Raw genomic sequence first — 16,350 nt, forward strand, 5'->3', positions numbered from 1 at the left:
CTTACACAATAAAAAAGATTAGAGGTTACCTTTTTATGAGTACCGCTCTTTTTATATGGGATACTACATATGCATTGGAGGCAGTTATCAAAATAGTAAGGTTATATAAGTATATCAAATATTCTAAAAATTAAACACAACAAAGTAAAAATCATTTAGGGTATAATATGAGATGTGAAATATCTTAGATGTATATATATATAGTAATTTTACAACATTTCGTTGTACAAAAGTTTAAATTTTAATGTAATAATGTAATAATAATATTTTAATTGTTAACATAATATTTGTACAATAAAATATATCAATAGAAACACATATACAGGGTGTCCCGTAACTCCTCGAACACCCGGAAATGGGGGGTAGCTGAGGTGACTCTGAACAACCTTTTCCTTTTCCAAAATCCAGTTTGAAGCTTCGTTTTTGAATTATTAACGAAAAACACTGGCCAATTACAGCGCGCGTAGAGCCCGCGCTCAGGGACGGCCGAACAGAGATGCACCCGCGCGAGCGAACAAATGCGTACGCGTGACCGCCTTCAGGTATTTGAGATGTGTAATGTACTGTTTGTCCGCGAGAAGAAAGTAAGGCAGAGTGTTTACGCTCTCACTCTACTAGTTCCCCTACCACCACACGCATTATCTTCGTCACTGTCCTCGACCAATAGCAATAATGCGTGGTGGTAGGGGAGCTAGTAGAGTGAGAGCGTAAAACACTATGCCTTACTTTCTTCTCGCGAACGAACAGTATTTAAGTATATTTTTTTTAATTACTACAAAAATTTTCAATCTATAAGAAACGGATGTAGTATTCAATAATATTTTGAATTTAAAACAGTTATTTCAAAATAATTGCATATTTTTCTTATTTATATTATAATAATTAGTTACTATTACCTACGCTTATATGTTCATATATACAAATGCAAAATTTTATCTGTATCATTAAAATATTATTATTTAATTGGAATAAATTTACAATTCGTGTAAATTTAAAAACTTTGTAAATGTATGTCTGTTAAATTAAGGTGAAAGGAATATCTAAATTAATTTCAATCCTAAAGGTTGATCCACATTGCACATATGTACTACAATGTAAATATAATTATGAAGCATAATTTCTAATTAAGTAAGGTAATATGAAATTTATAATTATAAATAATAATTTAATTTATTATTCGCAATTCAAATTTATAGCGTACAATCTTTTTAGACTACCTTAATAGTCATAAGAACTTGGCATAAAAACTTACCATAAGGTTTTATTCACGATTGCGCACAGAGTATGTTCGCAGTCGTGCAAGAGTCCACATGAGCCTGTTGCCAGTTATTGATCCTGACACGATTAGACAACACTGCATTGCTGTCAACTACGAAAACAATTCTGGTCACGCAGTATTTGTAAAAACGTGCTGACAAACCATCACGGTAACGTGTGCGTCTATAATTATACAAAGTACTGCGATATCGAAATGTGTTGTGTCTCTTCGGCGTCATCGTTAATCTGTCAAAATGTAAAAACGGTCCCACAAGACTTGAAATATCGATAAGTGACATTTGCCATTGATACGCAAAGATGTCATCAGTAGTTTTCCGCGAAAGATGAAACTCTTAAATAGAACGTATTACAAATTCTCGTTATTCAGAAATTTCTAACTGTCTTCCGATTTAATTTTTTCAATACTTCGTATTTAACTTGGAACTTTAGGAAGACTTGAATTTGTGTTGCTGCTGCACATGTGATCCTCTAGGTGTTATCTTCAGTCCGTAATGAAGAAGTTTACAATTAAAGGTGTGCTCGACGGGTTCCGATCGTCGGTACCTCAACCCGTCAAACCGGATCAAGAAATCGTCGAAAATTTACGGTCGGAACACTTTCAAGTAAAAAAGGTCAGTGACAATAATGTATTACTAATTTTCAGTTATACTCATATAAATGTATTTTAAACAATTATATTTGCTGTCAAACATGCACAAAATATTTACGTGTGTATTTTTCTAAATGTATGATTATCTCTCTCTCTCTCTCTTTCCTTCTTTCTCTCTCACGCTCTTGTTCTCTCTTTTCTTTTTTAAATTTACTTTTTCGTAATATATGTGGAATGACTTAATTGATTAAAAAGCATTGGTTACATTCTACACTGTTCTTGCGTTTGACTTTATATAAATTTGTATGTGTATATATATATATATATATAATATACATATAATGTGTTAGTAAAATCATCAACGTTATCGCCGTGAGTATATAATACTGTGATATTGCTGCTGTTAGCAACGCGTGCGCGCATTCGAGATATTGTATAAATAAACGTTATTGAAATTAGTTATTATTCTTACTATTATATACATTATTTTGAGTTTGATATATGTAATTGAAAATTTGAATAGATATAAAACATAAATATTGTTAAATTAATTACTTATGTCATAAGCGAACTGTGTTTAGTGTAATTTTTGTGATAAATGCATGAGAGAAAAAAAACGTGTGTTAGTGTAAATTGTGAAACCGGATGCACCATTATTCTTTTGCACCATCTTGCGAGGACTCACAGAACTCTCTTGCAATTTCAAATTTCTTAAGTTGTGCAGTATTCTTGATCATATTCTAATAGTAGTATTTTCGTGTAATATCATTTGGTTATTTAAGCTTTTTTTAGAACTATTTATTCGCATTTTGGTTAAATATGGGTATTCGGTACCTTGATCACTTATTGAGTACTTAACCTTTCTAAGTGGGCGAGAATTGTCGTATGAAACGAGTAAACGCCATACTCCAACAGGATACATATACGTGTCATTCGTTTATCTTAACACATTGTACGCTTGAAAGATTTAAGCTGTCTGAAATGTATGGTACGGGTATACCGGGGATGCTTCTGCTATTCGAGACGTGAGTTTTGCTTTCGCTTATTCACAAGTTAAACATCAATGCAGAAAAAAAATAGAAACGATAATAAATGATTGTAACCAGAGAAAAAATGGTATGTATATTCCGATAGAGTAATTACGCCTACGATGGAACTGGCGTACAATGGTTTACGTGTATGTGAATATGTGATCAAAATAACATTTATGGATCGTGTATTAATATGATATATTTAAACGAAGTATATAGGTTCATTAATGGAAATATAACAGTCAGGTTAATATAACAGCATTCTGGTATTCTGATGTATCGAATTTCCAAATTTAAATCACTATTATATCGGTAAGGAATTTTGAAATGTACAATTTTTATGTCTTTAATTTATAATGCAAAAGTTTGGTTACTGATTGACCAACTGGTAACGATAAAAGTCTTAGTTTATTGCTACGACTGGTTAGTTTAATTTTTGAAAGCAAATGATGTAGATTTTCGTTTCCTTTTTTTTTTATGCAATAAGTTGATAAGGTACACGAGGTAGCCAATTATGACGCAGTGAGTTGGTATATTCAAGTTTGTTTACATAAGACGATCGAAACTAGCTGTGTGGAAATGAGACAATTGCGCTTATTTATTAATTTTCGAATAATTATTCTTGAATTAATTTCCTTACCCGAGGAAACTAAGAATAAGTGGTAGCATTCTTATTTTCATAACCTGTAATTAATTGAATTATTATTTTCCATTAAATCAAGCAAATATAATTGAAATATTAAAATGCTTCGTTTATCACGCGAAAGCATTACGTTTTCTAGAAATGTCGATGTACGTTCTTTGTTATCGTTCTCTCCGTTAACAAGTTTATCCTATAAAGTAAGAAATATGGCTAGGAGAACGAATAAATGGCTCTTCCGGCGTGATACTTTGTCATTTTCCGTGAATAAGGAGAATCTAATTCCTGGTTCGACAAATGGCCGATATAGGATTTGTTCCTGAACCGAAATAAATATGGTCTGCTTGTATTGTTCCTCCACAAAATATTGTCCCATTTTCTGGTATCATCAGCGCATCAGTTTTGATAGGAATTCTACGATGCGAATCACATTCTCTGTTTCACGCTTGAGAGGGTAAAGCGGTATTCAAACTAGTGCAGCAAACGTTACAAAATAGACACGTAAAGGATGTTATTCTTTTGATGGGGGCGAGTGTAGGCCGAGATTTGCTGCGCTCTGTCGATAACAATATCGAAGCGAATTCTTCTATATCATGCGTGTCAGTTTTTCCATTTTTAAAAGCAACTATGTCATCTGCATTAATTGTTTATTGATAAACGGCAGTCATGTAAAGCTGTTATATTATATCTTATTATTCTGCTACATTGTACTTTATACAATATTTGATATTGATTTACAATAATATGAGAAACAAAAAGATCAACTTATTACAGTCATGGATTTATATGCTTCTTTACTTTACATTACAATTATAAATAATAATTTATATTGAAGATAATTGTAGATAATGAGTTACGGATTAATATAGCAAAGCTACACGTTCACTACCACTGCCAAAGCATCGTTGGTACAGAATGTGTTGTCTTGTGTGCCAGCGTCGACAGTGCGTAGGAGTGTCGGTCGGTCACATCAAAAGTTGATGTCGCCGCTTTGTGAGAGACGACTACTTGGAACGCCGAGGCGGCGTGTGCCTGTGCATGCCTTGCGGAGACTACGTATCGGCGGCACACGGTATGCTTCTTCTGATTTTCAGACGGTAGTGAACGTGTCAATATCCACGTAAAACATTGATATATTTAGTATATACATAGGGTGAACCACATAAAGTATTATATTTTTCCTGAAATTATAAAGATTGCGAGGAAATTCTTCTTGTGTTCTTTGTGGTTTATTAGTGCTTCTTAAATAACGCCTTTTTTATTTTTTTTTTTTGTCAATATTATTGTCAAACTGAATTGATCAGTATTATTGATCGTGTGTGAGACGCTTTAGAGGGAAGCACTTTCGATGGTAGGAAGAGTTATATTTCATTGGGTACTTTTTAAATCCAACAAACCGATTGGTCAATTCTTGACCTTGGAACGTCGCATTTGACGGTTAACCGTCAATACATTTCCTATTCTGTGACAAAACTTTCACGAAATATGACTGTATGACTTGTATGGTATTACACGATCAATTTAAAATTTTAAAAATTCTAAAGTTATTCTCCCTATCTATCCTCCTAAGGGCTAAAATGTGATTGGACCTTAACATTATAAACAGGAAGTTATATAGATTCGGTCATTGACGTTAAAATGACAAGAAACTTTTTTCTAATTATTCCCCTTAAAAGTTACAAGCGTTTGAAGTTGGAACTAAAATAACTTGGTTAATTAGGGCTATTTGAAATTAAAGGTGATACGAAATAGCATTATACTTTCTTCTGCATATTTTCATTAAAATATCAAATGGTAAAAATGATGTATGTTTTTTTTTTTATAATTATGTTCTCATTGTCGACTTCCTCCACAGACTAGTAACAAGGCATGATTATCACTATTGTATTTCGTAATTACTGTTACACTTAGCGTATGTATATGTATATATTTCCTTCATATTGAATCGTACATTTTTTTCATGCATGATATCCTAGTAAATACGTAATGCGTAATAATATTTAAAAATATACTATAATAGTGATAAATTACTACTACTGTTATATAAAATGGTATTTGAAGAAAAAAAAGAAGGTATGTCCACACTATAAAATTTGAACTAGTGAACCTTTAATTACAAATTTACTATTCTATCAGCTTCTCTATCACAACTGCAATAATGTTGTTAAGTAATTCAGTATAGGGTTAGTTTATTGAAAATTTCGCGTTAAATATCTTTGTAAATAATGTGCATTGGCAAAAACGCTCGGATATCGATCTACTTATTTTCGTTCTAGATTCACCAGAAAAAGTTTAGTTAAAATCGACGATGCCCATAGCTGTATGACCTCTCCTTGTAAGCTAAATATACTTACATTGAAAGTTCGAGGAACAATGCTATCTTTTACTTCATATCGTTTGTTCTACAGCCTTTGGGGTTGAATAGACTTCCAGCTGACGAAAACAGGAAACATGAAATGAAACAAATGCCTTTATGTTTCAGACATTCAGACATGGATTTCCACATCAGCCGACAGCAGTGGCATTCGATCCAGTTCAAAGACTTCTTGCTATTGGCACTAAATCTGGATCTCTTAGAATGTATCCTTTGACAATATTGTTAACACGAACCAAATGAATATGTAATCAGTTTAATGGAAATGAAAATAGTAATTTATGTTTGAATAATGTTTTGTGAATAATTTTCTGGAAAAAGAAAAAAGTGGAATATTATAAGAAGATAATACACTGTGAAACGGTAGTTTTTTTCACTTTTATAATTACGTTTCGAATGATTTGTCAAGTTTTCTTTATCGAAAAATTGGCCTAGTAAAGTGATCGAATTTGACTGAATTAATTACAATCCGCAGTTGGTTTGTGGTTCGTCAACCATGTGTTCTTTCACATGGCTGCCTTTATTGGTCTGCTCTCCTGTCCTGGCTAAAGAGTTATCAGGCAGTGGATGCTCATCACAGCTCGATAAGTTTCCTTGTTGCCATCAAAACAGGCAAATGCTACAAAGTAACTACTTTCATCTGAACGCTGCGCGCTTTATTGCTCAATAAAATCTCCGAACATTCTACAAAGAATCGATGCTGCATCTGTAAAACAATGCAACAAATTGTTTTAACAAGGAATATTATTAAATTTTGTACGAATAAAACGAGAGATACTCGTTATTTTCCTTAATTGAAACGTTACGAGATAGTTTGGGTCGACCAGGTGTGGATGCACACGTGAAACACGAGGGATGCTCAACTGTGGTACAGTTGCAGTTTTTAATTAATGAAGGAGCATTGGTATCCGCCACCGCGGATGATACTTTACATCTATGGAATTTTCGACAGAAAATACCACAGGTGGTGCAGAGCCTCAAGTTTCAAAGGGAAAGGTCAGTTTTTCGATCGTTTTGAAATTTTTCTGTGCATCGAAAAGTTGTTCCTTGTAACAACAAAGGAAATATTTGTAATAATCGATTCATAATCTATTGTATTTTAAACAGAATAACATGCATTCACCTACCGTTACAAAGTAAATGGCTGTATGTCGGTACGGAACGAGGAAACATTCACATACTCCATATTGAGACGTTTGTTCTTTCTGGATATGTAATTAATTGGAACAAGGCTATTGAAATGTAAGTACGCAAATGCTTATTTAACGATGTTCTAACTTCTAGACATGATTGATAACTATGAAGTGTCATAGGTATAGTGTGTCATAGGTATATGTGTACTGTAGAATAAACAGAATGAGGGACACACATTTTCAGAATGGAATGATATCTCCTCGAAGCAGGCTTGTTTTTTTTTTACTCTTATATTTCTGGATTGTTCCCTGATTAATGAGTAGTTTTCGGTTTTTTGATCAAATGAGTCGAACGATGAAGCTTAATACTTTGTTGTAGTTGGTAAAAAAAATTTGAGATAATAAGTTTCTAACAAACGGAAGTTCTATTATTTGTTTCTAAAGGAAATGAATGGTTTTCTTTTTAAGTTACTAAATGTTCGTTAGATTTGAAATATTGATTTAACTATGCCGTTTAAGTATCGACTGGAATGATTCTCAAAAAGATGAGTGAAATTAAAATTAAGGAAGCTAATTTAGAATCACAAATACGTCATTAGAATGTGTGCATATGTATAATGTGTGAATGTATGGGGATAATGTTAATCCCAAGGCCAGTGAAGTTGCACGAGATCTATCTTAAAAAATACTTGTTCCGAATATTTCGTTTGAGAGCAAAATGACAAAAGGAATTGTGAATTTTGTTGTAAGAATAATGTTGACTAATATACAGGATGTTTAGTAACACGTAGTAGAAATTTTAAGAGGTCCAGTGTTTATTTTACTGTTTTATAAGGTGTTACTTATTATGTATGTACATGTTATTAGTCGATGGAAGAAGCAATAGCTCTATTTTATGTCAATTTATTTTCCAAACGCTTCGAAAAACATGTGTACTTTCATTTTACAACCACGTTGTATGTATTTCTTCCGCCAAGTATACGCGTTACGCACAAGCACAGCTTTCATCTGTTTTAATTTCCGGTACGTACTTCTTTCAGTTTTATTCTCTCATTTTACTTCTATAGATACTATGAATTGAGTAACTGATTCGTGCAGATATTGGAGTCTAAAAAGAAGCGAAACGAAGCCGGAAATTTTAGTAGAAAGAAGGGAACCTTGTTACTTAACCGTACCCAAAAAATGATTTACATGTGTTGAAGTATATATGAACTAATCTTGTATGAAAATACATAAGGCATAATAGATAACACGTATGAACACAACACACACATAACCACACACACACACACGCGCGCGCGCGCAGCTATACTGCAACGCAATACTTAAACGCCCGCGTGCGTGCGTACACATACACATACCACACATAATACACACGTAACGCGCGCACACACACACACCACGTATATAATATATGTATATATATTTTCCAGATCTAGAAAGACCCATCCTGGTGCGGTAGTACACTTGAGTGATAATCCTTTAGATTTGAGCAAGGTACGCGTGTTTTTGAGTACGTTTTTTTTGCATTATTCTCCATCCTTACCATAACGTCATATATACCTTACATTTTCTAATAATATACACACACACCACACCACACCACAGACTACACGCACACGTGCGAGATTATGTATGTATATATATCATATATGTGTATATATATAAAATCTCGAATTACAAAGTGGTATCATGATGTTGAGGATATTCGCAGAAGTCATTCTAACATTCTTTTCTAAACTTTCCTTAAGGTGTTTAATTGTAACAAGACTGAGAAGTGTGTGTTTGCATGTTGTGTGTGTGCATGCGTGCATGCCATTATTGTCATACGAACGGATTTAACGAAGCTGTCTCTTTTTTGATAAAATATCGTTTAATTTATTATTAATATACATATACAGATGGAAAAGTAATGGTTTTAGAAATTTAATTTCTATTTAATTTTACACGAATTCAATGTTAAAGGACAAACAAATTTCCTTCTATTTTTTTTCCTTTTTTCTCTCTACAGTAGACTTGATTTCCTTTCTCTCATTGTCGTCCCGCAATTGGTATTAATTTTAACTTGTTTCTTCAAATTCCATTACTTTTGCATCGATTCATCGGATCATAGTGATACTGCGTTAAAATTTACGAAGGGCTTAATACAAATCTATCTTGCAATCATGATCACTCATCTTTTTATACATTTTACACCAGTTCATCATTAGTAAAATTCTGTTAGTCTTAAAATAAATAAATATATATATATATACACAGTGTTGTCACCTAACTCGTACATTTTGAATAAATTCTGAATTCTACGTTGCTTGAAAGTAGTCTCATCGAGGACATTCCACAACGTATGGTACTTTATTACAGGCGAGACTTGGGTATTTTATGTTTCTTCGAACTTTCAGACAAAAATGCGCTTCATTATGTGAAACGAAAAAAGAATGTACGCAACGTTTAAGTCCCCTTGAGATTATGCAACAATTTTTCAAACCATACATAGTTCAGAAATTATTCAGGGTTTGCGAGTCTAGCGGTGCACCTTGCACACTGAGTTAACTTAATTCGTTCCATATGTATATAAGATGTTTATTGAAGATATTTAATATGTATAGTTGAGAATATAAATAAGTAGAAATCAATCGACTCATAACAAAATTTACGTAGTTTCGGACAATTTTACATACGTGCATGCGTATCAGGGATTTAAATAAATTACATTATATTGAGTGTTGTCACATGGTGATTCAAGTAACTTATGTAGTATATTACCGGAAAGGCTAATGAAATCTGGAAAGACTACCAACAACAATAAGTTATACAATAAGTGTTTTTTTGAGATAGAACAAACATTTTTTGCAGAAATAGAAATGTTATTTCAGGCCTCGTATTTTACGAATTATACTTTACTGATTATTAAATAAATAAAAATTGTTTTCGCTGATATCGTGAAGTGATTCTTGTAGATACATTAAACGATATCGAAGGTAAGATTACAACGATGTGCTTTTTTTATGGAAGAATTTTACAAAAATGAAATTTAAACAATTTTTGTTAAAAAAATTACATAGCAATACCGTAAGAACTGTATATTGTTTGCTAGAAATAAAGTCACTCTTGAATACTTATTGTACCGTACAATATTTTATTTAATAGTTTTATTTATTCGTTTATTGCACTTGTTCGGGGAGAGCTACATGTTTTTGATGTTTTATGTCTGCAAGTTTGTCATGAAACATATCGATAACAAATATAGGGGAGCAGTATTAATATTCCCTGAAGGCCTTGGATTTGTCGACTTACGTTACAGTTCATGATTACATACATTCCCAGAGAGATTCGTACATTTGAAACAAGGTCAAATTTTAAGAATCATTTTGCACTACATTTTCATATTTGTTCTTGTTCTGTGTGCGTAATTTGTATTATAAATTATATCAGTATATTTTACGGGACTATCTTTTACTATGAAATCTCACATACAATACCTTTTCTTAGAATAGTTATTTTACGATATGCGTATGATACCAAATTTATCATGCTTCAAAACTTTGCTTTCAGATGCTGATAGGATATGAGTCCGGACAAATAGTATTTTGGGACTTAAAAACAAAAAATGCAGATTACAGATGCCAAAGCGAAGTGCCCTTGAGATCGATATCGTGGCATCACGAGGGTAAACAGTTCATGAGCAGTCATACTGATGGCTCTCTGTCAACATGGACGATGCGTCAATTAAAACCAACAAATGTAACGCACCCACATGGTGAGGAACGTTTTCTCGCTTCTTTCTTGTATCTTATGCATGTAGAATGTTATTTCGATAATGTCAAATTTAGCGATACGTTAAATTTCTTAAAGTTTGTCTCTGCTTGTCTGCCTGCCTGCCTGCATGTATGCCTGTCTGCACTCCCGCTTGTCTGCCTGCCTACCTGCATGCCTGCATGTGTGTATCTGTACCTGAAAGGGTGTGAGTGAGTGATGTATATTACTATTGAACAACATCACTCACTGGATCTTGAAGTTGATATGAGAAATTATTAAAAAAATGATGCTAGTGAATAATGAAAAATGTATATGTATTAATTATTGGTCCTATGTTAATTGTTACTTGCATTAACTGTTCAAATTAAACCTTGAAATGTACATGATACATAATAAGATCCAAAAGTTTCTAGCTAGACTACTTTGTATGATGTGTTTTTCTGTTCCAAGGTTATAGAGATGTTAATATAGTGCTCTAAGAAATGTATGAAAATAAAGCAAGTCTATATACAAAAAGAAAAAAGGTTTTTCTAATTTTCTTTTGGACTTTACTACATACAGTATTTTAGTAGATTATTAGAGTGAAAGTTCTTATACATTTTTGATACCCCTTTTCATTTTTAATAGAGATTGGAACTATAAGATTTGCTTAAATTACAATTATTTTATTCACTCAATATCGTTTAGTTTTGCGTTTGAATGCATTGAGGTAATAGTAATGTTTATTTAATAGTAAATAATTATATTGCATATTTACTTCAGGGTTATTTAATCCCAATCTTCTCTACAACCTTTATTTTTTATTTAAAGTAACATGGAAGAAAGAGTCATTATATGCAAATTTATAGTAGGCAGTTATATGTTAAAATATATAAAATGTATTTCTAGGGTGTTACATGTTCCATATTATTATATTTATATATTATCCACAGCAAAAACTACTAAAGATGGCGAACCAGAACCTTGCAAACCAATACAAAAGGTCGAGTGGAAGCTGTCTAGATCAGGGTGAGATATAATTTATTTTTCTTGCGTTTCTAATATAATTATATTTTATACTATAAAAATGCGAGATTTGGATATTATACGATATTGTTCTGATTACTTTAGGGAAGCATACGTTATATTTTCTGGAGGTTTAGCGTATGACACAACTGGACGAACTCCAAGCATAACGGTGATACACGGAAAAACCACCACTGTATTAGAAATGGAACATAATGTGATAGACTTTATAACACTGTGTGAAAGTCCATGGACCAGTGGTATATATAAACAAAATTATTAAATTTCCTTTTCAAACTACTTAGCATATAACATATACATTTCAAAAAATATAGTATTTCTCAATAAAATCATGCAACATACAAGATCGTTGAATTCGTCTCGTTGCGCTCTATTATTTCGTAGAAAAAAATATACTATGTGTCCTAGTTTCAGAAATATTAGCATTTATAGATTAAAAGTGGGTCACCTTGTATATATTCTGATATATTTTATAATGCATTGCAAGAAACTGTAATGACTAATCATCTTCTTTTGCTTGTATAGATTACCAAGATCCATACGCCGTTGTGGTCTTACTACAAAATGACTTGGTTGTGATAGATTTATTAACTCCGGGATTTCCCTGTTTTGAGAATCCGTATCCAATGGATATACATGAATCGCCAGTGACATGCTGTGCGTACTTTGCAGACTGTCCCTCGGATTTGGTGCCAGCTTTTTATTCAGTTGGTTCAAAATCTCAAAAAAAGACAGGATTTAGTGAAAAGGATTGGCCGATATCTGGTGGGGAATGGAGTTCAAGTTCGAGCAGTTATAATGAAATTATTTTGACTGGGTAAGTAATTTCAATTTTTAAAAGACGAATATCCATTTATAGCGCGTATTTATGATAGGACTCTAGGTATAAGCATAGTCTCATGCACTTCGACGCGGTAATTGATAATTGTATTAATTTAATTTCAGACATGCCGATGGCAGTATAAAATTTTGGGATGCATCCGCAGGCACTTTACAAGTTCTTTACAAATTGAAAACAGCGAAACTTTTCGAGAAGGGTAGAACGCGTAGCACAGACTCGGAAGAAGATCCGTTAGCGATACAGCTTATCTATCTTTGCCCCGAAAGTCGGAAATTAGCAATTGCGGGAAGTGGAAAGCACGTTGTTTTATTTAAGTTTAAAAAAGTTGAGAGTATGTCCGAAGTAGTGGTGAGTAATTTATTTTTTTCGCATATAATCTTAATGATAATTAAAGATTTATATGGTTATGATAGCATCTATTATTTTGTAATACTTTAATAGTTATTAACGATTAGATAGCTGAAAATTTATCGCATATATGCTAAAAAGTAACACAACAATGTTTACTAATTTACCTTAGTTTTAATTCCACGATCATTTTGTTTTTACAACAGTATTATGATATTAAGATATGATAGGAATTCATTGGCGTTTACTGTAGACTTTGGAGATATCACTGACAGCAGATTCAGGAAAGGAAATCGAAAGTTCGTCTGATCATGATTCCCCCGCTGGTGGTAATACATCGGGAACTGGCGAATCGAAAGTTAACGAATCAAATCAACTGCTTAAAGTTAAGACTGGCTTGCAAAAAAGGGCTCCGGGCTTTCAGGCAACCTTGATCTGTTTAACAGTTGCCCCAAATGGAGAACAACCTGAAAATATAACAGCTCTCAGTTTGAACTCTTCCTATGGTTTGTAAGTATTTAAGTCATGTTTATTAATTTGAAAAGAATCCATTTTTTTTTAAGTCTTTTATCAAGTATCAAGTTGTGATCAAAGTATCAAGTCTTTTCTTTGATACAAGAAGTAAAATTTATTCCTTAAATAGAAATTATTTAATTTTAGAATGGCTTATGGAAACGAGTCCGGTTTGGCCATAATAGACATTGTGCAGAAGATATCTTTGATTGTGATAAATACCACAGACATTGGTAGTAATATGGATCCGTGTCAACGTGTGTTACGCAGTCCAAAACGCCAGGATGATTTGAAACGGGAGAACGAGGACAAAATGAAAAGTCCAAGCACAGATCAGGTAAAATGTATTTCTTTTTTAGTCGAAGCCACTTTAACTATTCAGATTGTTACTTTTCTCATTCTCCATAATCTTGTCCGATGAGATATCTTGGAAATTTTATATATTTAAATATATATGCATTTCGCTTTTCCTAGATACTAAAATTAATGGTCTTCATTATATTGCATGAGTGTAAAAGAAACTACATACATATAATTTGAATGTTCGATTTGTTATTAAATTTGTAATTATCAATTTTGTTTTTTTGTAAATATTAAAAACTTCAGTTCTGAATAACATTGTAACACTTCAACTTTTTTAAAAGTGTAAAAGTAGACGAGTCGTTAAATAGTCGTAGGTCATTTTTCAAGAATAGTTTCCCAGTATTAATTATCTAAAAAAAAAACCGATATGGACGATATCGTGTGACTCTTCTCAGAGTTGATTATTTGGAAACGAACACCTTCTGCTACCATAAATCATCCAATTTATCGAAACAACTAACGTATCGTATAATTTAATAGCATCTGACGAACATTATTACCATGCTTCATATTTTATTTGCATCATTTTACATATTATACGAAATGAAAGTACTGAATATTAAACGGTTCCCGATAAAAATAACAACTAATAGTGCCAAGCTAAACATCTAACAGCGGTAAACTACAATTCTATCTATTAACATTTAAAACATGGTAAAACATCTAATTTACATAAAACTAAATATCAAATACCAAATAGTTAAATTTGAACTTTTTCAATTTTTCATTCATTTGATCTTCTTGAACTTTTAATTTTTCTGTGTTCTTTTTCATTCATAAGACCTTTTTACTAATTCAACCCATTGCTTAGCTAGAAATTCTAATAATTAAGTAAGTGTATGGTCATTATACTGTTTTCATAAATTCCAAGCAGAAAATTTATAACATGTATGTCATTTGTTGAACTTCAAAGGCAATATGCCAGATATTATTCTACGATTTCGCTTTACCGTGTTTGTTTATACAAAGTTTCTGTTTTACACAAAATTGTTACGCACATAGACACACATATTTTAACCAAATTTTGTATGTAGATGGACTGCAACTAGTTGATACATTGCTTTATTCTAGTTTTTGATATTTTATTTTTGTCATTATAGGAGACGAAGTGCCGCTTGCATTATCTAAGATTATCAGGTGTTCCTTAAATACTGCTGGTTTTAAATTCATATTTTTATCACGATAAAATTTACAGTGATTTTTAAACACTTGAAAGTGGTCGAGTACAATTTTTATCCTGAAAAATCAATCCAGCCATATATTTTCTGCTTGGAATCTTAGAGGTACAAGAATTTTAGTAGAGGAAAATTGTATATAAACACGAATCACGCAGTTTTAAACGACAAACGAGAATGTTATCGGCAACTAGTGGTCAAACTTGTCATTTTCCATTTGCCGAGAATTGAAATTTAGTTGTAAAAGATTTATGTAAGTCCCTTTTATTAAGAATACTTTTCCAAGTCACGCATCGGAGAATATACAATGATCGATATTGGGTAAATTTTATATATACACACATATGTACGCACATACGGTACACACTTATTCTTTTCCCTTATTCAAACAAAAAGGAATAATGTATTCTTTATCATATTCATGCTTATTATGCATTTAATGTTTAGCTAACTATGTGTCTACCTACGTTGAAACAAGTAAGAGAAAATTATTTTTCGTTAAAGAAACAGCTAAAACTTTTTTATTTTTTTATTTTATGATATGCGGCATTATTTTATTACGAGAATAAAGAAACTCGTTGGAAGTAGGTAGTGAAACAGTAGATGATACTCGAGTTTTTTCCGCTAGCTTTCAGCTGTATTATAGAACGTTCGATTGATGTTGAACATGTAGCAAACAGAGAAACAAACGGATGACACAATTCGAAATGTAGCCCTAATTACTAGAAAACTATCATCGTGATCTTGTATACTGCTTTTAATGACCCAATGAGACTTACATACCAACTTACGTGTGCGTCGGTTTCAACATAAACGTTTTTGATGGAGTCTGTGCATGTACATAGAAATTTCAAGTTAGAGTTACAATGATACAAGATATACAAGATGGCCAAACTGAATATATATATACATTTATTATTACATATTATACATCACAACATTGTTTGTGTATCAGATGAAAAAACCTAAAACAAAAAGAAAAAAAAAGTGCATGGAGAAATTAATGGCAAAATATGAATGTCGAACAACGGAGAAGTATTTTCTTTTTCTTTTCTCTTTTTTTTTCTTTTTCGCAATGTATAATCAAACAAATAAAGACATCGTTTGACATGTTCCCTTTATATACGCACGTTTTGCAGAATACATATTATCGCACAACTGACAATTTCCACGTTACTACTGTGTGCTTATACACGTGTATGTTTTGCTTTTACATTGCGACATTTATCGAGAGGTGAAAAAAAAAAAAAAACACATTTTCACTTGGAGCCTACGCGTGCAAA

At 32.3% G+C, this 16,350-nt stretch overlaps 2 protein-coding genes across 4 annotated transcripts in view; one reads left to right on the forward strand and one right to left on the reverse strand.

Annotated features, from left to right (window-relative positions):
• Window positions 1-36, reverse strand: part of LOC108572251 (mitochondrial GTPase 1) — a 1,171-nt gene extending 1,135 nt beyond the window's left edge. Inside the window, exon 1 of the mRNA XM_017934451.1 lies at window positions 6-36. The gene's annotated coding sequence lies outside the window, so the exon portion shown is untranslated. The remainder of the gene's footprint in view (window positions 1-5) is intronic.
• Window positions 37-1,744: 1,708 nt separating this feature from the next.
• Window positions 1,745-16,350, forward strand: part of LOC108572505 (syntaxin-binding protein 5) — a 37,695-nt gene continuing 23,089 nt past the window's right edge. For all 3 annotated transcript variants that reach the window (XM_017934758.1, XM_017934760.1, XM_017934761.1), the window contains exons 1-12: window positions 1,745-1,889; window positions 6,021-6,118; window positions 6,726-6,908; window positions 7,020-7,154; window positions 8,479-8,542; window positions 10,598-10,802; window positions 11,734-11,809; window positions 11,912-12,066; window positions 12,353-12,644; window positions 12,773-13,016; window positions 13,270-13,526; window positions 13,677-13,866. In XM_017934758.1, the coding sequence (XP_017790247.1) occupies window positions 1,770-1,889; window positions 6,021-6,118; window positions 6,726-6,908; window positions 7,020-7,154; window positions 8,479-8,542; window positions 10,598-10,802; window positions 11,734-11,809; window positions 11,912-12,066; window positions 12,353-12,644; window positions 12,773-13,016; window positions 13,270-13,526; window positions 13,677-13,866 (2,019 nt within the window). In that variant the 5' untranslated portion in view covers window positions 1,745-1,769. The remainder of the gene's footprint in view (window positions 1,890-6,020; window positions 6,119-6,725; window positions 6,909-7,019; window positions 7,155-8,478; window positions 8,543-10,597; window positions 10,803-11,733; window positions 11,810-11,911; window positions 12,067-12,352; window positions 12,645-12,772; window positions 13,017-13,269; window positions 13,527-13,676; window positions 13,867-16,350) is intronic.

The sequence above is a fragment of the Habropoda laboriosa genome, unplaced genomic scaffold (assembly GCF_001263275.1).
Source record: "Habropoda laboriosa isolate 0110345459 unplaced genomic scaffold, ASM126327v1 scaffold65, whole genome shotgun sequence".
Lineage (NCBI taxonomy): Eukaryota > Metazoa > Arthropoda > Insecta > Hymenoptera > Apidae > Habropoda > Habropoda laboriosa.